Consider the following 23,681-nt stretch of genomic DNA (forward strand, 5'->3'; position numbering starts at 1 on the left):
CAGCATGAACTCTAAAATGCCTTAGGGTTAGAACATTGTCACAAAATGTCCTTGTTCAAATCTAAATGTTAACAGCAGATAACTCAAATATTTCCCTTGCAATTAATCAGTTCCCATCAATGATCTATTTCTGCTGATATTTAAAAAACAGCAAAGAGTGTCCTGGGAGGCAGGCTGACACGGATAGGCTTATGGAGGGTAGAGTTGAGAGGCGTGAAGCCAGAGTACTGCCCTGGGACTTTGAACACTGGAGGGATAGTAGTCAGTCAGCAGGGCCAGGAGGACTCCAGCTGAGAGCTTTTCAGGGCCGTTCTCTCCCTCTGTCATGGGAAGGTCATCTCCAGCCTCCCCCACCTCCACTTTCCTTTATCCCTTCTTCTTTTACCTCATCTCCTTCCCATTTTTTCCTCCATTTCCTCCTCCCTCCCATGTGTTTCGTAAGTAGGAGGCAGTATGTGTGATGGTTAAGAGCCCTCACCGACCCAGCTGCTCAGTTCTCTTGCTCTCTGACCCAGCACAAATCATCCAGTCTCCCTGTCTCAGCTTCCTCACATAAAAGGGAGATACTGATCATACTGGCCTCCTAGGATTGCCGAGGATTTTTTAATACAATAAGTGTTAGTTATTATTACTATTATTATTAGAGAGGGTTTCATTATAAGTGAAGTTTTTCAGATAACTGATGTGTAGCCTTCAAAGAGATAGAATCAAATAATACATTTTAATAGACAAAAACTAAATATTCTCTATCTGCTTCCTTTGTTCACTTTTAAACATTGTTTCACTTTTTCTTGCATGCCTTTTATTCTGCAAAAGATGTTGTTGTGAACCAGTTTTACACCAAATAAATAAATCATTTATTTGGTTCTTGCATTAAAAAAATTTTTTTTTCTCAATGCATCAGTTTTATTGCTGTTGAAGAATATCAGATCCTTTAAAAATAAACCAAAAATCCTGATATTTTATGCTGAGGATTCTTTTTGTGGCTGTGGAGCAGAATCAATGATGAAACTTCCATATATAGAAAGGACCAGTCCCTGCATGGGCCTTCTGCTTTTGTGGTTCTGAGCTAAGAGCAGGGCAGCTGTATTTTCAGTAACTGAGAGATATCACCAGAGTTTAGATTCAACAGACAAACTATGCTCAATTTTAATATTACTTTGGTAGATTTGAGCATACTTGGTTTTGGGATTTTCTGTTTGTGTGCACTTCCACTATGTGGTTTGCACGGCTCACCCTTTTAAATAATGGCATCTGTGCAATGTAAGGTAACTTACCGGATAGATACTCTAACTTTCTTGGCTAGAAGAGGGAAGACAGATAGGTAAAGAGTTTTTTCCCTCCTTGTTGTCTAAGCTATATAATATTCTTAAAAACCACAAGTAAGTAGATAGATAGAAGTATAAATACAAATATATATGTACACACCCAGATCTCTGGAATGACTCTCTAGGAACTTGGAGCCATAGAGCATCTCATGGATTTCAACCTGTCTTGCTGTGGCCAGAGCCAACTTTCGTTTTGCTCAGTTCCGTCCTTCCTTTGCTTTCTCTACATAGTTGTCTACAAACAGTCAACTCCCGTTGTGACAGACCAGGCCCCACTTAGAGCATATATTTGCTGCCAGCCTCTAATTTCTTTCAAGATGGTGGCACCTTTTAATTGTGTGCCTAGAAGTGCACTGGGGTCACACAGCTAACTACACAAATGCCTCAGATTTTCTAATATCACATATTTTGGAGAAATAATCCCCACCACCCACTACCAGAAACACCATAATAGATTCTTCTTTTGTTACATTTCTGCATTACTGCTGATTCACTTTATAAGACGATGCACCCTTCCTCTTCCTCACTGTAATAACTACCAAAGTAATGTACACATTATTTGATTGCTTTTAGAGTATGGCATATCTTGAGAGAAACTCCTTTTCGACCCTCCATCAGCACTAGCTCTTCCCAATTGAATCATTACTTCTTTTCAGAGCTAGACATTGGGTAGTGTGGTAAGAAATGACACTATGCCGGTAACTAGAGAAATGGGGAACAAGCCATTTAGCAGAATGGCAGCTAATCTCTGTGTGAATTAAACTATGAGCATTCACTACAGGAGATTCTTTGTCTTTTTAGCAGTCGACACAGCACAGTGAAGCACAGCATTGGTAAAAGAGCTAAAAGAAGTCTGTATACTAGTTCTAATAGAAATATGCAGTTACCCTTACACAGGATATTTTAAATACTTACCACCACTACTTTGCTTTTGTGATCTCACACAGTATATAGTCTGACCTGTACTCAGTCTTTGAAAGCACCTAGTCCATTACTGGAAAGTAAATAATACACATTAATGAAGCAAAAACATATTCTTGTGGTTTTCCATTAACAACAGGAAATGACTTTGATGGTTTTCTTGCATATATATAGCCAATTTACATGATTCCTTAATGGGATGAGCAAATGTTGTTTATAGATTCAATGAATCAATAGTTTTCAACAGAACTTCCATCTACATCTTGGCTTTAAAAAGTACTAAATGTAAACCTGTGAACATAGCCAATGTGTGTGTTAGATATGTACCTGAGCTTAGATAACACTCAGAACAGTTATGAGTGATAATAACTTAATGGCTGTCACAAATTGTGCCAGGACTGTTGACAGACCTCTGGAATACTCTGTAATTTATTTTTTCTTTTCTTGCATAGTCATTTTAGGTTCAGCTTTTGGACCTTAGCCTCTTCATATTTCAGCTGGGAGAAATCAGCATCAAGCACTTTTTAAAAAGTATTTACCATTTTGAAATCTCAAGCCTGCTAGGCAATTTGTGGCTGCCATCAGTCCTGTGGTCACCTTACCCAGGACTGTTTCAGGCATGCTCCACAGTTGGAAGCTCCCTGCCTTTATCTTTATGGCCTACATCCTCAGTCTTCAGCCATGGAGCTTTACTCCCAATCATGGTCTCTACCAGAATCCTCTTACTAGGAATTTATATACTGCCTTACATTTCTCTAGATACAGTATTTATGGTTTTCTTAACTTGATGCTTTTCAAACTGTGGACCACAGACAACGTGCTTCAGAGTGACCAGACTGCTTATCAAAAATTCAGTTTTCTGGGGTGCACTAGATAATCATTGAAATCAGGAATTCACATTTTAACAAACTTGCCAGATGATTCTTATGCACACCAACATTCAGTAGCATTACCCTAGCTAGGTGCAAATTCCTTTAGGGGAGCAAATTTGAGGATTATCATGCAATATAGCAGAGGTTGCAGACGGGTGGTCTACAAATGTCTTGGCCAGATGGTTGGACATTGACATTTATTATTTATCTTTATAACCTATTATCAGAAGATTTATTTAAAAACTGTCCATTTCTGTTTTTATATCAAAAGAGCAACAAGATGCTTTTGTCCTTATATAGCAGCTGCACCTGTCAGACAGACGGACATGTGCTCATGCTCTCTGCTGGTACCACTCCGCATCATGCACAGTGCAGGCACAGGCATTCATCCCTGCCCGGTGCTAGGGGGCCTATCAGTTTGCTGCCCCAACTACATGGCATAGATAAGTTTTGTCATCTGAAAAATAGCTTCCTACCTTACAAGTCATGATTTTCTAGATCTTTGTTCTTGGCCCTATTAAGTCTCAGAGTGTTGGTTGGACACTTCCTTTATTTGAATATATGGTGAATTTTTTTCATAAGATATAACAACAAGATAAAAGAGAGCCATACGTATCCCTTTTATACTTAGTTGTGCTTTTCAAATTGTGCAAGCTCATAATATGCCTTTTATTTACTGAGAACATTAAATAGATGTCCTGTTAGATTGTTCCATTAACTTTCACTGACTTCTGAGAGTTTTTCAACATTGCTTCTTCATCTCTCCTTTCATAAGAACAGCCTTTAGAATGTTTTAATCATTAATGTGATTATAGGATTAATCATTATTCTAACTCTAGCTTTTATTAAAATAAGTTTTGAATGTTCTTGATAATGTAGTCTTTCCACCTAATCAGTAATCATTGCTTCTCAACTCTTATTAATCAAACATCTCTAGCCTCTCCCAAGTACAAATATACACATAAGATAATGAAAACTAGTTTTAGCTTCCATTTTTAAATGTTACATAAAACTGTGTCAAAATAGTTTTTATCTGTTTGTTATGAAAAATTTGAAACATACAAAAGTAGAGAGAATAATATAATGAACTGATGGCTGACCTTACTTCATCTATACCACACCCCTCATTACTCTACCCCAAGATTAATTTCATCAAATCTGAACATATCAACATATCTATGAACAGTGTAATGTGCATCCCTAAAAGAAAAGGACTCTTTTAAAAGCATGACAGTAGGAGCAATATTTTTTAAATAAATGTAATAATAATTGCTTAAGGTCACCAAATATCTAGTAATTTTTGCTGTTTTCCTGTTTGTCTAATGATTTTGTTATTAGTTTGGTCTCTCATAATTTGTAGGTTCCATTTCTCTTTCTCAATTCTCTCTCTCTGCCTTTCTCTCTCTTCTTATTCCTCTCTCCTGACTTCTCTATTTATATGTTGAAGAAACTTGTAGTTCCTACATAGCACCCCTGAGGAGTACCCAGACTTGGCCTCCACATACCATTTATCATTGTAGGAAACCAGGGCTGATTCCACGTCTGGGTCAGGAAAAGTACAAGGTGACCCAGGCATTTTGTCACACTGGAAAGAAAGGAGACTCTTGAAGGTCACAGAGTTCATATTAGCAGGACTCAGAGATGGCTCAGAGAGGCTACTACTGGTTAAAGATGGGACAATTAGAGGATAAATAAGAAAAATAACAGTAATGTGTTGAAACCCATCAAATGAATTTACATCCATGCATTCATAATGATAAAGTACAGCAGAAAACTTAACCTTTGGATTAGGGGATTAATTAATGGGGAAACAATATGTTGTTTTGAAAACTGGTTAATAAAGGGGAAAAAAATCAATTGCTATACCTTTCATATATGAACTACAATTCAAGCTAACCAAATAGTTGATGAAGCAACTTGTTCTTAAACTAAAAACAGTAGCAGAATTAAAATATCATTATTTTGCAACCCCTCATGAAATATCTAGTTAGAGATCATCAAAGGCTGCTAATCATGAGACAATGACATGAAAGTTTTATCACCCCTATCACTGAAGTGTTCTTGCAAAAAAATAAGGCTTTGATTGGCTTTTAAAGATTGTAGTGCCTTAATTATAGGGAGAGAAAAAGGCCCTGAGTTGTTTTTTCTTTTTTATTCTCTGATCTAAGAGAAAAAGGTAAAATCTGAGGGTTTTGAGGAAAAAGTAAATTGGAACCTTCTGGTGAGGCAAGGGCTCTCAATTAGTCAACAAAAACTTCAAAACAATCGTATTAAAGTGTGTGGCTAAAGGAAAAAGTGGCTGCAGAGAACATTCAAGGCAGGATCAAATGGAAACCTTCCTGGTGTGTCACAGCCTTTCAATTACACAACACAGTTTAAAGTTTAAACTGACCATTCTCATTAAAGTCCAGAAATGAAAAAAAAGTGGCTATAAGGAATAGGGTGACTTCATCAAGCCAGTTTTTGGTTCAAACAGTTAAGTCGTTTAAACTCCCAGCCTCGATTTTCCTCCTCTGTAAGAAGGGGCAATAAGATCATCCACCTCATAGCATCGCACAGGGAATAAATGAGGAAATGCACTAAAGCATGTGTAACTGCTCAGTAAATGTTACCTGCAGTAAAACTTAGCACTGTTGTGCCACGGTTCTCACAATTAAGTTCTACTGTCAGAAAATAGAACTATAAAAGACCATAGAATTCAGTAAGGCCTCAGATTGTAGTCTAAAGAACAAAGTCAAAGTAAGCTTATGAAACAGTATTTGTTTAAATAGGCTTTGACAATTTAATAACATCATATATTCAATACTGCCAGTCTACTTTTTTTTTCTTTAAATCTTCTGACCTGAAATTGTTTAAAAATATTTACATGCACATTATTATTTTCGTAAAAGTACACTTTTTTGGTAGAAACTCATCCATCAAGCAGATAAGTCATGGGCATTTATCTCTGTAAGTAGCTGCCAGTTCTTGGAGCACAAACTGTCTGTGAGCCTTCCCCTTCCCAGCCACCACATCAAGTATGTGTTCACAGAGGCAGGACCCCAGAGGCCAGCCAGGCTGCTAAATGTCTCAGTTGAGTCTGCTTGATAATTTTATAACAGTCTACCTCCAGATGTTTATTAGAAAAAATGCCTAATTAAAAACTAACATAGACTATTGCCATTCCAAAGTTAATTTCTTCTTTACCTCCTAAACCATAGCTGAGGGCAGAACTATTAGGTACAGCCTCTTTTCTACCCGTGTCCTGGAAATATAAACACACTCATCATTATTAGATGCATTAGATGCATATGTTACCTCAGATAGTAAAACTGATGTGCAAATAAATTTAAATGAATGTACACTAAGTCTATAATGCAGGTAAAAATGGAAAAACTATTTATGTTGTGAAGATGAGGTACTAATATCTTGTGATTTTTTTTTAAGTACACTGTGGTGAAGTAACTTTCAGTCTTGATTTTTAAAGTCATTTTATGTTGTTTCTTTTGGTTGTAATTTGTATGACATTAAGAATCTGCTTTTGAACTGGAATTTCCCAAAGAAGGCTATGAAAGTCTAGAGTAATTAAACCATTGTTTAAAAGTCATTTTAGCTGCAACAGTGTCTATTCTATAAAGGACTCAAGACTGAGGGACCAGAATAGCACTAGAGCTCCCTAAGAAAGAAGAGGTAAAGAAACCAAGAAATCAACTCTGGTGAAGGAAAACAGGAGTCTTGTGGCATGCCAGGCAAAGTTTCAGCTGCCTTATACATCTCTCCCAGGTTTCCATGGCTTAAGGGAAATCAGCAAGAGAAAGCAAGCAGCAGAGGTCACAGCAATGGCAGAACTTCCTCCAGAATGATGAGCTGGGAAAGAAACTAAACACCTTAAGCAGAGCAATAAAATATTTCAAAAGTTGTCAGGGGATTAGTTCAAGAAGCGACTTTGGAAGATCCTAAACTCCCATCCTCCCATGGACACACTGAGTCTGCAGCTCCATATGGAACAATTCCCTCTCAAATAAAAGCCCAAAGGCTGTCTGAGTGATGACTGTACATCAGCCCAATGAGAAGAAAACTGAGCCAAAGCGGGGAGGAGAGTCTGTACCACAGATCGCCACAAACCCAACTCCTCGTGCAGCACAGCCCACAAACAGGGAGGAAACAAAACCCAGAGCTTCTCCCAGAGGAGTGAAGGGCTCAGACCCCACATCAGGCATCTCAACTTTTGGGCCCTGCACTTGAGAGACAATCCTGCACAGCATCTCACTTTGAAAATCAACGGGTTCATGTTAACGAGACCCAAAGGGCTGTAGCAACGTGAGAAACTGCTCTTAAAGGCTTGTGTGCTCAGAGCTGGTTGCACCCAGACATAAAGTGAAGGCTCATCTCTTATATGAAAGTCAGCCTAAAAGGTAGGCATCTAATTTAACACACACATCTAGGCACGTGCAGCAATACTCTCTGGGCATGGAAACTGGAAGAGGCCCTCTGCCCACTCTTCCTCTGCCATGCTCCCAAGCACCAGGATCTCCCAGAAGAGAGCTTTAACATAATCGAGTGCTCTGATCTTAGCAGCTGCCCCCCCAGAGGATGCCTCCTAACTGCCTGGCTCTGTAGGCCTGGTGAGCATGTATTCCTGGTCCCTTGGGACTGTAATAAGCAGTGTCACCCAGAAAGGAGCTCAGATCCACCCCTGATTTCTGTGGCTGCCGCCAGGGAACACCTCTACATCATGTGGCTCTGGTGGCCAGTGGGGCTTACACTGGTGGGTCCCACAAGACTGTAACCAACAGAAAAAAAATTCTTAAGCAGCTTTCACCCCACAGCAGGAGGCAATAGACCCAGGAGTTTGATTTTTCTCTGAAGGAGGCCTGTTAGCTAATCATCATGGCTGCAGCCTGAAAGGCAGGATTCTAATTAAACACATACATAGCCTTTCCAGAGACTCGAGGGCAGACAATATTTTTGTTCTCTCTGTCTGCCATGCTCCAGAATGCCAGTGTCTCCTAGAGGTGAGCATACACAGATCTGGTGGTGCCCTGGCTTTTATGTCTGTAGTCCTGGTTTTTGCAGCTGTGCCCCGGTAATGGGTCTTGATTGCCTGGCTCTGGTTTGCATTCCTGGCTCCCATGGAACTGTAGCAATTGAAGAGATAGTTCTTGGCAGGCTCCCCTCACCCCACCCAGGGTACTGTGCAGACAGCAGATTGAGGTATAAGCCTCAGTCTTTCTGGAAAGGAGGCCTCTTGGTTTGTCCTGGACCTTTTGGTCTGAGTGACAGTCTTCAGGTTTGGTACATGTCTTGTAAACTACAGATCTGCTCTCTAGGAATGTAAACTGTGAACACCATCTTGTTTCTGTCCTTCTGCCTTGCTCCAGGTCATCCATATCTCCCAGAAAAGAGCTTATACACTTAACTAGACTCCTAATTTTTATGATTCTTACTCAGGGGACATAGCCAGATCATCTGGCCAGTGGGGCTTATGCTTATGATACCTCAGGACTTTGCATATTTGCATACTTTTAAAGCTGCTCCTGAGGGTCTTGCTTCCAAGCAGCCTGAACCCACATACTGAGATCCTAACCTTTGGGACACTGACAGGTCTGGCACATCCTCAACTACTGGGAGCTATTAAAAATAAAAGCACAAAATTTTAAGACATGACAAACAGTTGGGCAGGGTTGAATGACAAGATTCACTGCTTACATGAGGCCATTCCTTCAACACTGAGAGAGATGTTTGTTTCATCTACTCTGTAGAAACCAACATAGAGAGTCAAGTAAAGTGAAGAAACAAATAAATATGATCCAAGTGGAAGAACAAGATAAAACAGAAAAAAATGAAATGGAAAAATGTAATTTACCTATTAAAGAATTCAAAGTAATGGTCATAAAGATTCTCAACAAACTGAGGAGAAGAATGAACACAGAGGGAACTTAAAGAGTGGAAAATAAAAAGAACCAAATAGAAGTCACAGAGCTGAAGAATACAATAACTGAAGCAAACAAAATATGCTAATGAGGTTTCAGCAGAAGACTAGATAAAGTAGAAAAAAGGGTCAGACAACTTGAAGACAAAGCAATGCAATGCACACATTGACAGCAGGAAAAAAAGTGAAAAATAGTAAAAAATGGTTTAAGAGACCTCTGGGAAAATATCAAGCAGAATAACATTACGGCATCCCAGGACGAGAAGAAAAAAGGGAGCAGAAATATTGTTTGAAAAAATAGTGACTGAAAGCTTTCCTAACATAGGGAAGGAGACAGACATCCAGATCCAGGAAGCCCAGAGTTCCAAAAAAGATGAACCTAAACAGACCCACACCAAAACACATTATAATTGAAATATCTAAAGTTATAGACAAGGAGGAAATATTAAAAACTGCAAGAGTGTTACATACAAGGGATTCCCCATAAGACTATCAGCAGATCTTTCAGAAATTTTGCAGGCCAGAAGGGAGTGGCACAATACATTTGAAGTGTTGAAAGAAAGAAAACTTTCATGAATACTCTACCCAGCAAACTTATCATTTAGAATTGAAGGAGAGGGAAAGTTTTCCACACAAGCAAAAGCTAAAGGAGTTCATCACCACTAAACTGGCCTTATAAAAAGCACTAAAGGAATTTCTTTAAGCTGAAAAAAGGGCACTAATTGGTAATGAGAAAACATGAAAGAATATATCTCATTGGAGAAGTCAATTTACAGTAATGATAATGGATTAACCACTTACAAATCCAGTATGAAGGTTAAAAGACAAAAGTAGTAAAAATAACTATAAGTATAATTAAGGGATACAAAAAAATGTGACATCAAAAATAGAAAAGATGGGAGGAGAGGGTAAAAATGTTTAGTTTAGAGTGAGATCAACATTAAGTTGTTATCATCTTATACTACACTGTTATAGATATTTTATATAAGCCTTATGGTAACCATACAGCAAAAACCTATAAAATATATGCAAACAATAAAGAAAAGGAATCTAAGCCTACCACTAAAGAAAATAGTCAAACACAGAGAAGAATTAAAAACAACCAGAATGCAATTAAAATGACAGAAAGTACATACCTATAAATAATTACCTTAAATGTAAATGGACTAAATTCTCCAATCAAAAGACATAGAGCTGGTGGAAATGTAAGTTGATGCAGCCACTATGGAAATCAGTGTGGAGGCTTCTCAAAAAACCAAAAATAGAAATACCATATGACCTAGTAATTCCCCTCCTAGGAATTTACCCAAAGAAAACCAACCTCTGATTCAATCTTCCATATCTTCCATAGCCAAGACATAGAAGCAATCAAACTGTCCATAAGTATATGAATGAATAAAGATGTGATACATATGCACAATGGAATATTATTCAGCCACAAAAAAGAAAGAAATCTTGCCATTTGCAACAACATGGATGGACCTAGAGGGTATTATGTTAAATGAACTAAGCCAGGCAAGAAAAGATAAATACCCTATGATTCCACTTATATGTAGAATCTAAAACAAAACCCACAAAACATCAGTAGACTCATAGACAATTAGAAGTGATTGGTGGTTACCACAGGGGAGGAGTTGGGGTGGATGGGTGAAATAGGTGAAAGGGATATAGAGGCACAAAATCTCAATCATAATATGAATTAGTTACATGGGTTAAGGTACAGCATAGAGAATATTAAAAAAGCAAGACAAGAAATAAAGGACATAAAGTGGCTGAATGGATAAAAAACAAGACCCATTTGTATCCTGCCTACAAGACACCAATTTTAGATGTAAGGACACACAGACTGAAAGTGAAGCAACAGAAAGAGATGTTCCATACAAATAGAAACCAAAATAAAGCTGATGTGACTATACTTATATCAGACAAAATAAACTTTAAAATAAAGACTCTAATAAGAGGCAAATAAGAGTGTTAAATAATGATAAAGGGCTTAATCCAACAAGTGGATATAAAATTTATAAATACAGGAGCAACATAGGAGCAACTAAATATATAATGCAGATATAGCAAACCTGAAGGAAGAAACAGATAGCAATCATAGTAGTGGAGTTTAATACGTCACTTACATTAATGGATAGATGGATTATAATCCATACATTGATGGATTATCCAGACAGAAAATCAAGAAGGAAACATGGGCCCTAAATGACATGTCAGACCAGATGGACTTTGCAGATATATACAAATGGATATAATCCATCCCAAAGCAACAGAATACATGCTCTTCTCAAGTGTACATGGAAATTTCCCAGAATAGATCATATGTTAAAACAGCTCTTAATACATTTTAGAAGATTGAAGTCATATCAAGTATATTTTCTGACCACAGTGGTATGAAACTAAAATTTAATTATGCAAAGAAAATGAGAATTTACAAATATATTAAGGTTAAACAACATTCTACTGAACAACCAAGGGATCAAAGAAAAAATCCAAAGACAAATCAAAAAATACCTTGAGACAAATGAAAATAGAAAGATAATATCAGAATTTATGGGATGCAGTGAAAAGAAGAAGGAAGCTTATAATGATAAATGCCTACCTCAGGAAGCAAGAAAAGTTCCAAGTAAACAATCTAACTTTACCACTCAAGGAACTAGAAAAAAGAACAAACAGAACCCAAAATTAGTACAAGGAAGGAAATAACAGAAGTTTGAGCAGAAATAAATAAAATAGAGACTAAAAAGAAAATAGATAAGACAGGTGAAACTAAGAGCTGGTTCTTTGAAAAGATAAAGCAAACTTAACAAATCTTTAGCTAGACTCACCAAGAAAAAAGAGGACTCAAATAACAGAAATGAAGGAGATGTTAAGCTGATCACAGAAATACAAAGGATCAAAGAGATTACTCTGAACGGTTATATGCAATTAAATTGGACAACCTACAAGAAGTGGATAAATTCCTAGAAACATACAACCTACCAATACTGAGTTATGATGGAATAGAAAACCTGAACAGACAGATTAATAATATGGAGTTGTATCAGTATCAAAAACCGTCTAACAAGCAAAAGTCCAGGATCAGATGGCTTCACTGGTGAATTCTACCAAACATTTAAGAAAGAATTAATACCTATCCTCAAATTCTTTCATAAAATTGAAGAGGAGGGAACTCTCTCAAACTCATTTTATCACACAGCATTACCCTAATTTCAAAACCAGACAAGGATGCCAAAAGAAAAGAAAAGAAAATTACAGACCAAATATCTCTGATGAGCATAGGTGAACAAATCCTCAACAAAATAACAGCAAGCCAAATTCAACAGTACATTAACAGCATCATACACAATGATGAAGTGGGATTTCTTACAGATCAACATCCCTAAATCAGCCAATGTGATATACCACTTCAACAAAAAGGATAAAAATCATATAATCATGTCAAAAGATGTAGATGAAGCATTTGAAAAAATTCAACATCCATTTATGATAAAAACTCTCAACAAAGTGAGAACTGAAAGAATGTACCTCAACATAATAAAAGTCATCTATGTGGAGCCCACAGCTAACATTATATACTCAATGATGAAAATCAGAAAGCCTTCCCTCTAAGATCAGGAACAAGACAGGGATGCCTATACTTGCCAATTCTGTTCAATGTAGTATTAGAAGTCCTAGCCAGAGCAACTGGTTAAGAAAAAGAAATAAAAGGCATCCAAACTGGAAAGGAAGAAGTGAAATCATCATTATTTGCAGTTGACATGTGCAGAAAACCCTAAAGATTCTATCAAAAACCTGTTAGAACTAATAAAAAATTCAGTAAAGATGCTGGATACAAAATCAATGCACAAAAATCTGTTCTGTTTTCATAGACTAATAAGGAACTAGCAGAAAGAGGAATAACACAATCCCAATTAAAATGGCATCAAAAAGTGAAATGCCTAGGATTAATTTTAACCAAGGAGGTAAAATACCTGCATATATAAAACTATAAAACATTAATGAAAGGAATTGAAGGAGACAGGTAAATAGAAAGGAACCTCCATACTGTCTTCCACAGTGGCTGTACCAATTTACATTTCACCAATAGGGAACAAGAGTTCCTTTTCTCTACATCCTCACTAACACTTATTTTTGTGCTCATGGCATGGGAGAATTAATATTGTTAAAATGTCCATACTACATAAAGCAATCTATAGATTCAGTATAATCCCTATCAAATTTCCAATGGCATTTTTCAAATAAATAGAACAAATAATCTTAAAATTTGTATGGAGCTACCAAAAAAGTCCAAATAGCTGAAGCAGCCTTGAGCATGAAATGCAAAGCTGGATGTATCACTCTCCCTGATACAAAACTATATTACAAAGCTATAGTAATTAAAACAATATAGTAATAGCATAAAAGCAAAAAGATACTGAAACAGAATAGAGAGCCCAGAAACAAGTCCACACATATGTAGCCAATTAATATGTAATAAAGGACCCAAGAATATATAGTGCAGAAAAGACAGCTTCTTTAATAAATGGTGTGAAGAAAACTGGACAGCCATATCAAAAGCATTACTCTTTACCACTGTCTTCCACCATATACAAAGTTAACTCAAAATGGATTAAAGACTTGAACCTAAGACCTGAAAACATAAAACTGCTTAACAAAAACATAGGCAATAAGCTCCTTGACAGAGGTCTTGGTGATAATTTTTTGAACTGGACACCAAAACCAAAAATAAATTGTGGGTTACATCATACTTAAAAGCTTCTGAATAGCAAAGGAAACCATCAATCAAATGAAAAGGCAACCTACTTAATGGGAGAAAATATTTGCAAATCATGTCTCTGATAAGGGGCTAATATCCAGAATATATAAAGAACTCATACAACTCAATAGCAAAAATACTAAACAATCCAGTTAGTAAATGGGCAGAAGATCAGAAGATCTGAATAGATATTTTTGCAAAGAAGACATACAGATGGCCAACAGGCACATGAAAAGATGCTCCTCATCTCTAATCACCAGGGAAATGCAAATCAAAACCACAGAGAGATATCACCTAATACTTGTTAGGATGTATATTATAAAAAAGACAAGAAATAAGTGTTAGTGAGGATGTGGGGAAAGGAGACCCTTGTGCACTGCTGGTGGGAATGTAAATTGGTACAGCCACTGTGGAAAACAGTATGGGGGTTCCTAAAAAACTTAAAATAGAATTACCATGTGATCTGCCAATTCAACCTCTGAGTATTTTTCCAAAGAAAATGAAAACACTGACTTGAAAAGATATGTATGCCTATATGTTCACTGCAGCATTATTTACAATAGGCAAGATACAGAAAAAAACCTAATGTGTCCATCAGTGTATGAATGAAGATTGCATGTGTGTGTGTGTGTGTGTGTGTGTGTGTGTGTGTGTGTGTGTGTGTGTGTATATATATACATACACATACATAGATATGCACACAATCAAATATTATTCAGCCACAGAAAAGAATGAAACTTTGCCATTTGTGACAACATGGATGGACCTTGAGGGCATTTTGCTAGATGAAATAAGTGGGAGAAAGGTAAATACCATATGCTCTCTCTTACATGTGGATTCTTTAAAAGAAAAAAAATGTAGTAGATACAGAGAACAGATTGGTGGTTGAGAGAGTTGTGGGGATGGGGAGTGGGAGAAATGGATAAATGAGGTATAAATATATTAAATAGCATTGTTTAATAAATATAATAAATGCATTAATATATTAAAAACCAAAAACATTCTCTTGTGCAAACAATAAGATAATCCTGACTCTTGGTGAAACAAGCTCTCTTTTAACCAAGGGACCATTAGCCTGTGATAGAGTTAATATCTTTCCTTGATATAAAAATTAAGATTAAAGAATCATATCATAAGTTGGTATTTCAGTCATGAATTCAGATATATCAATGATTTTGACTCCATAAAAAAAATTAAAGGGAGGAACATATGATAAAGAGTGCAATTTCAGGAAACATTGAAACCCCAGATATGATTTAGGGGTACCTTAAAGCCTGTGAATACAATAGTTTTTTAACATAGAAGTTAAATCACATGCTGATTAAATTGTTCTGTGAATAATTAGGTGTTTATGAAAAATGTTGAATTACATACAGCTGAGGATTTACTTCTTTGAATTTTGTGTAGTTTCACTGTCCTCTTTCTTTTCCCTCTCCTGGAATGTTCTTCTGTAGTGTCCCTGGTTTAGTTGTTTTATTGAAAAACTCTATTTTTAACGACTAAGATCACTAAAGAGAAAAGGATTTTTCATCTTATAGGTTATCCACACTCCCAGGGACCATGGCTATTTAGAGCATGAATTCATAACCAGGGCACCATCGCTCAACAAAATGTCCTAATTAGCAGCAAAATGACTAAGAGGAAATAAATAACATGTTAAGTTTTTAAATGTCAACCTGCAAAGTGACCAAAATCACACAGTATCTGAATAGACAAGAGTGCAGGGAGAGCACATACAGGCAAGATTTCAAGACTGCCAAAGAATTCCAGGCAAGTTTCATCTTTAGGCATTACCCCTTGAGAATTATTTCATTTGTGTGTTGGACTGCCACATGTTATCTGTGTTCGAGCATGGGAGGAGCATTCCCTCTCCACAGAATCTTGAGAGCATAGCAGAACAAGTCTTTTAGAAGCTTTCCAACAGTCCAGAATCCTCCCTTGGAATGGATGCAACTTAGTATCATTATGGATCTGCCACATTTAATTTACTATTATCTATATGACTTAACGTTCTGTTAAAAATGCTCATTCCCTACAGGTGTCATTCTCTATATTCTACTGGTGGGGTATCCACCCTTCTGGGATGAAGACCAACACAGGCTCTATCAGCAAATCAAGGCTGGAGCTTATGATGTATGTAATAAATGTTAAAATAACTTTAGACAAGAGTTTGGTTTTTGTTACTGACCAAGAACTAGATTTTTTCAATTGCTTTTTTAACTGTAATTTTCACCAATTTCCCTTATTATTTTCTTCTCTCAGAGAAAGAGAGATACAGAGTAAGAAATGCAACATATATGTTTAGCTTTTGTTTTCTTTTAGCTCACTATCTCCTAAGATTAAAAGCAAAACAGTTTGGAATCTCTAAGGAAGGATCTTGCTTGTCAGAATTTTTGGATCTTAGTGCATTTTTAAAACATAAAAATTGAAGTATTTTTGCTTTAGAAATTATTGCTGCCTGTTTAGTTGAATTATATTCCTGGAAACTTATCACATAATTTTAAATTTTATGCCAACAGTACTTTGCAATGATCCATGTATCAAGTAGACCACCCCATTATGTTAATTTTGACTTTTTTGTCTTGTTTACCTTATGGGCTTCATGGCAAGCTTTCATGTGAAGAATGGGTTTCACAATTGAAAAGTATTTGAAAAATCACAGTTCTAATACATTTCATTTACAATTTGAGTATTTGGAAGTAGGCGTATGAATTAAGTTCTGAATCTGAAGAGTAAGGCCTTTTCATGGTTTAACTCTATGCTTATTGACATAATTTTGTGTCCTTTGACAGAAATGTCTGTAAATATGATTTACTGCCACCTCTGGTGTTACGTAGCCCTCTGCAAGTCATAGTAAGAGGTCTGGAGATGGCTTTCCATGTATTATTAAGTGTAGTAGACAACATTGGGGCCACCTGTTGTGCACAAGCTTTTAACTTGTTAGAAACTAAACAAAAGTCTGTATTATATCATATCAGGTTTCATAAATTCATCAATGCATTTCTGTTAAAATGTACTACTTATATGGATGTGTATCATAAGAATTTAAAATGTCTATCATTTTAATTTTGAAGCACTCCACTTTAGCCAGACTAATAATTAGACGAGATTATGACTGATGTGGCCACAACTAGCACATTCACCATCTTTACAGACTAGAACTCGCACCCCTCTGGGAGAACAGAACTCTGCAGATGCCCTGCTTATTGAATTGTGAAGGAGAGCCTTTGTGAAAACCAGAAAATAAGAAACAGGTCCACTTTTATCCAGGCTGAAGAGGCCCTCATATTAAGAGGCAGGTTTAAGTGTTTCTTCGGTAGTTCTAGTCATTAGCAAGTTTTTACAACTGCCCCAAAATAAACTTCTGGAATTAAAATGACAGTTGTTAAATTCACAAATCACAAGTATTAAAGAATCAGTATAATTTTCCTCATGTTTCAGTTTGTCAATGAGTTACAAACTGCCCATTTTCTAACTACTAGATATAACTATATACTAGAGAGAGAAGGAAATGTATATATGTCTAAATTGATTATCTTTGTGTAGATACAATTTAACTTATACAAAAAATATATGTTAAAATTCACTACTGAAAAAAACAGTATATTTATCTCTTTCTTGTTCAATAGAATGTATCTATGTTTTAAGCTCTTTATAAATTTATATTTTCAAAGTTCCCATCACCAGAGTGGGACACAGTAACTCCTGAAGCCAAAGACCTCATCAACAAAATGCTTACTATCAACCCTGCCAAGCGTATCACAGCCTCAGAGGCACTGAAACACCCATGGATCTGTGTAAGTGACAGTTTTCCAAAAACCTCCAAGAGCTAAAATGAAAAATATATTGTCCTTGAAAATTATTTTCATGGATTTAAAATAATTTTTTCAGAAAAAGATGAAACTCAGAATGAATTTTTGATTCAAGGTATTTAACAAAATAAATTTCACAATGGTGAGAAATGCTATTTCAGTAGCAAAATCTGATTTACATAGATTGCTAAATAAATACTGCCTACCGTAACACGAGGAATGAGTATTCTCCTACCAATTACTGATAACATACGTGAACAAAGGTTAAGAAAATGACACCATGATTAAGTGTATCTCAGAAAAAAAGATTAAACAAAGTTCAATTATTTATCACTAGGCAGCTTTAGAAAAAATATGAGTTTTGGAAGCTAGAAGTAAAGTTTTACTAGAAGAAAAGAATGCTCATAGTATACTGAATATAATTTATCTGTACTAAGAAAAACAGTGTGAAAGATGGGTGGACTGTAGATAGAAATCAGTAAATTTCTAGGGATGTGTCAAATGTTTGCACAACGAATATAGTGCTAAGAAAATAAAAGATATCCCAATGGAAATACAATATACTGAAATAAAGATAACTTGGGAAATTACTGATACTCATTTCAATAGTTTCTGTAGATAAAAGTTGTGTCTTAGTCATTAATAGTCTTGGCAAATCAGTCTTTCATTATTAGGGAACATTTGCAATTGGATACTTACAAAGTCAATCACATGGGTGCAGGCACCATTTATAAAGATTTGATGACATTGAGGATACTATTATGCTTCATTTTTTCTAAACAGCCTCACTTAAGTTTCTTTTTCTCCTCTTCCAGCAACGTTCTACTGTTGCTTCTATGATGCACAGACAGGAGACTGTAGACTGCTTGAAGAAATTTAATGCTAGAAGAAAACTAAAGGTAAGAAATTTTACATTTTGGGATGGGTAGACTTGACAGAGTAAGAAGTAAGATTGTAAGTCTGATGAAGATAACTTTTAGCAAAGGCTTTTAAATGTACAGACCTCAATACTTATTTTTCCTTTGGGTCTTGGGAGAATGGAATATTCACTGGAATTAAACCTGTGACGAAGAGCTAGGATTGCTGAGGTTCCTTCCTTCAGTGGAAAATAGCTATGCAATTTGGCAGTTGGAATCTGGCGGCACACATGAGGATGAGCCTGGCATTGTGAGAGACATAGACCTACTTCTCCCAAGAACCCCAAAACCAAAGCCAAACAAACAAAAATCTCTTGACTGAAAGTAAGGCTAGTAGAAGATTTGTTATCAAAGACTGCTGATCTGTTAAGTCACAGATTTGCAGAGGCAGCATTAACTTTCTATTCCTACTTCTCCGACAGGGTGCCATCTTGACAACTATGCTGGCTACAAGGAATTTTTCAGGTACATGTGTTAAGAACTCTGTCACTTATCCTCTGCTCTCCTTTTTAGTAGTCTTGAAGTGAAAAAAAAATCCATTTACTAGAAAAAACATTGTTGTTTAGGGATGGCAAATGTGTGGCCTGGATTCCTTCCACACCCCCGGCTGTCATTAGGGTTCCACCTGGGTGCTGTCTGAGGAGACTAGCAGTAGGCACAAGACTGCGCTCTCCACGAGGGCACCAGGCAAACCCCGCTGGTCAGAGCTAGTGAAGGATTTGAAGGCCATTTCATCCCTGCTGGGTGCACACAAGTTGTGGAAATATGTACTCCCTCATTTTGAAGCTCAGCATTTTGAACCTAGAATTAATTAATTGGTATTTCACAAAGTAGTAACAATAAATAAGGTTTTTTGGGGTCTCATTCTCATGGGGAATCCTGATAAGCAAGCTTTTTAAAAGAAGACCATCACTGAGGAAGCCAGTTCTCTCCGGCCTGAGTTCTTTTAAAAGTACAGTAGTATGTTGGCATTCTATAAAAATGATTACAACTTTCAAAGGTATCTAAACTCGAGTACTGACAGGGAACTTACCTCACAGTAATATCATAGGATGATAAACATTCTAAAAATGATTCCATGTAAAAATAAGTTTGTTAAATAATGGGCTAAAAGAAGCTAAACCAGTTCTTTATTGTAGGAAGTAACTCTCCACAATAGATATAAACTATATATTATTTATAGTAATTATTTTAGTTTTGTAACCCCCTTCTTTATTAGATTATCTCAAAAGATGAGGTTTCCACAAGTCAAATTTTGGTAAATGCTAATCAGTCTTATGAATGGGGACGGACCAAAGTAGTGACTGTTTGGCTGTGTAAGACTTGGAACTGTTGTCAAACAACAGTGCCAAAATACTCCCATTTACTTGGCCGAATGTTTATATCAGGAGTGGTCTGTAGCCTCAGATTATCTAGCTTTTCATTCAGTTCTTTAACCCTGTACATACTCACCCTGGGTTCTGCAATGATATCAGGTGATGATCCACACCATTATCAAATTTTCCACCAATTTCTAATTCCTGTTCATGATTGTATTAAGTGGTCACCTTCTGTTCCTCATCATATTTAGTTATAGATAACGTGAAACCACAGGAGTCTTCCCAAAGTCTTCCACTGACCTGTTAAAAAGCAACAATAATACACTGAGTAACATTACAAATCGAGGGACTGTGTCAGTCAATTGTATGTATTTTGTCCAGTTTGTTTGGTGTAATAAAACCTTGTTACTACCTTTGTCAAGTCACATGTTTTATGAACAGTTGATTAATATAGTTAACATTTATATGGGTGGGTTCAGTATCATCTCATTAAATATTAACTAATATATCCTGTACCCAAATAAATTAATGTTTCACTGTGGCCCAATAATTAGTGAATCACTTAAAAGGCAGGATAATTTATATATTATATACTCTTAATGCAAACCAACTCGAAAAGAAATCTCCAGAAGTTAAGATTGTGTATTTTGTTAGAATCTTAAATACACTCTTAGACATAAATTGGGCCTTGTTTAATATATGCACCATGTGTAAAAGCTTTTCATTTACCTCACATTTTCCTTTTCGTCATTGTGTAAACTAAAAACTCATGACTAATATGTGAATTTTATATTGTTTCTGAATGTCTTAGCATGAAAGGCCCATTTATTTTTAATCCATCACTTTAAGCCAACTTAAGTACTTAAGATACTGCATTTTTAGTTTTGAGTATTTTATTCATTCTGTTTCATTGCCAAACATGCTCTTTAAAGTAATTTGTCCATAAGTATATGGTTATAAAGTTGTTTTTATTTATTTTTTTCTTTTCTCCCTTTATGTGGAATGTATTTCTTGTGAGGTAAGGTGAATAGCAACCAAAAGGGACATTTCTGCATCTCCCAGGCCAAATCCCTGCTTCCCCTGAATCATTGTCTTCTCTTTGCTTGCTATTGCAATTCCAGTTTATTCTGAGTTTGCTTCTAACCTATTAACTGCCACAGGACTTATTTAACATTGCTTTTTAGCTCCAAGCAAATTATATATCACAGCTAAGACAACTGTTTCTTACAATCTCAATTAATAATAAATTAATAGCTTTGTTGCTAAAGACTAACCTAAATAAAATTAACCTTTGTGTATCTTTTAAATAAATTTAAAATTATACCAAAGTGATACCAAAATAATATTCCAAATCAAAAGATGTCAGGAAATTACATGTTCATGCAGTTCTATTACAGCTAGGTATTTTCATTTCATGACCCAAATTCTCTTCTGTTATACTTAAATAATTATATATATAATTAACATTCAATAAAAGCATAAGTATACTTTGTCCCACATATTCATGAATGTTCTAAACCTGGTGTACTAATTGTCATTGGCAGTTATATAATCTGTTCAATGTGTTGTACCCATTCATAAGTATATTTTTTGAAAGGATGACTTTACCTTTTAATGTACTCAAGAAATTTAGTAATAGAAGGAATGCTAAAAGCTCCTCTTCAAGAAAATGAAGTTTCATATATGACCATAAACTTTAGTTCTCTGATTTAGTTGAAGATTTCATTTTGTCTTATAGTTTGCCTCAAATTTTACAGTTTTTAACTTTTCAAGTGTAAAAGGCTTACCTTTGTATTCTGATGTTGAAGTATTAAAGAATACATTAATACCCTTTTTTTAAAGGTTGTATGCTAAGCATTTAAAAAATTTGCTCTAGGTCAATAATATGCTATTTCATTTTAAATGCAGTTATTAATATTCTTATAAAAATGAAAGATCTAATTTCAAAAACATATGTTCAAAGAAAGATGTTATTTAGCCAGAGCAAATTTTCACAAATAAATTTTAAACATCTAGAAAGAGGGGCTTAAGTGGCAGAACTGACATGGTCGCCATAGTTGTGGTGTGAATGAACATGTAATACAGTCTGTAAGCTGATGTCTAAAGAATGAAATCAACTTTCTGGATTACAAAAGCATAGTCCAGTTAAAGTTCCAGTATCCTTTTCACAACCAATAGTGAAATAAAGTCCAAATGACATAACTGGCAAAGTGTCCAGTTACATGCAGTGAACTAAATAATAATTTAGTTCTGAATTTGATATGGCAAAACCAAGAAAAGCGATACTGTGTTTCAGTGTCCTGTAAGCTTGTGCTCATCGTGTGACCTTATAACTTGGCATATGCTGGGTATAACCCAGTAAAGGTGCTGGAAGGAAACAATACCCTGTTTTGTTGCCTGGACCCGGGTTTCTATGTATGACTCACTAAAATGACTTTACTCTCATTTTGCAGCAGCCAAGAGTTTGCTGAAGAAACCAGATGGAGTAAAGGTAAGTTAAACAGGTGCTCTTAGAATCATTTCTAACTTTCAGATGCTAGGTAATATTTAAGTGTTAAATATAATTCCTAAGTCTTTGCAGCTTGTATTTTTTTATAGTTTCTATAAAGGATGCAGGTTGAAGTATAAAATAATTTACTAAATGAAGATGACTAACATTTATGTCAAGAAAAGCTGTATTTTTCCATTTTATTATATATTAAATAACCACGACAAAACAATACTTTTCATTGGAGTTACTATAGAAATGAATGTCTAAACCCTCTCTGCTTTACTGCATTCTCAAACTATCACAATGTCCTGAAAATCTATGATAACCAAATGCTTTTCTAAATAGTTATGCTGTGTTCTTGGAGGCTTCTGAAGTGTATAGCCTGAAAAAAAAATCGAACCATTGAATTTAGGAAATCAAATATCAAATGATTAAATGTCTCTGCTTGGGCACTTTTTATAAAGGTCTTAATTGTTCCTGTGTTTCTATCATAAGGTATTGAGACATACTGAAGGTGAATATTCTGAAGAAATGTTAGAAAAATTTTCCAAGAAAAATAACAGCAGGATATTTTGATTTCCTTGGATTTCTAAACAAAATAATACAACTTACTATGGATTCTATTGTGTTTCATGGTTTACCTTTGAAATTCATCCAATTTACCTTTGATTGAATGTTTGTTATCTTATATTTGCATTACATTTGTTATCTTTCCAGAGTATTACCTAAATGTTTTATTTCTTTAATTCTTTTCTTTCTCTTCCAATGCCAGATGTATACATTCCTCATGAACACTTCACCATTCTTGGGAATTAGTTAATATTCTAGCATTTGAACTTGACCCAAAGTCATGTGGTCAGTTCATTTTGAAAATATAACAGATAATCATTTGTCATTTCTTATGTTCTTGCCCAGTCATTTCTTCACCACCTGTCTGTGTGCGATTTGGGAATTCCCAGAGCAATGGTGACCATATGCATTTGTGATTCCCGTTAGGATGGCATTTACTACCAACTGCTTTCCTCAACCGTAATGTTCTTTTCCTTTTGCTTAGTTTGTTCAGCTTAAGTTTAAATACTGAAAGTTGATGTCTCCCTTCTTACCAATATGACATTGGTGGAAATGTAGTATCTTAAATTTTCCAAATGTTATATTCTCCTGTGTTTTTCTGTACCATTCAGTGATGCAGAGCTCACAGCCCCTGTTGATATTTATTTTCACTACTATCCTTATATAGAAAGAAACATTTCCAGAACTTTTTTCTTCTAGTCAACTTATAGCTCCACTTTAAAGAGAAAATTATTCTGTGCTCCATGCTTTGATACTTTAAAAATTCAACCGGTCATAT

The 23,681-nt window shown here is 35.7% G+C and overlaps 1 protein-coding gene across 35 annotated transcripts in view; it reads left to right on the plus strand.

Moving 5' to 3' along the window:
* Positions 1 to 23,681, plus strand: part of CAMK2D (calcium/calmodulin dependent protein kinase II delta) — a 308,632-nt gene that overhangs the window by 248,613 nt on the left and 36,338 nt on the right. For 22 of the 35 annotated variants that reach the window (XM_073237126.1, XM_073237125.1, XM_037001121.2 and 19 more), the window contains 5 exons: positions 15,833 to 15,927; positions 17,469 to 17,591; positions 18,422 to 18,505; positions 18,946 to 18,988; positions 22,296 to 22,333. In XM_073237126.1, coding sequence (XP_073093227.1) covers positions 15,833 to 15,927; positions 17,469 to 17,591; positions 18,422 to 18,505; positions 18,946 to 18,988; positions 22,296 to 22,333 — 383 coding nt within the window. The remainder of the gene's footprint in view (positions 1 to 15,832; positions 15,928 to 17,468; positions 17,592 to 18,421; positions 18,506 to 18,945; positions 18,989 to 22,295; positions 22,334 to 23,681) is intronic. The other 13 variants (XM_037001124.2, XM_037001128.2, XM_037001134.2 and 10 more) reach the window with 1 other exon arrangement.

The sequence above is a fragment of the Manis javanica genome, chromosome 5 (assembly GCF_040802235.1).
Source record: "Manis javanica isolate MJ-LG chromosome 5, MJ_LKY, whole genome shotgun sequence".
Taxonomy (NCBI): Eukaryota; Metazoa; Chordata; class Mammalia; order Pholidota; family Manidae; genus Manis; species Manis javanica.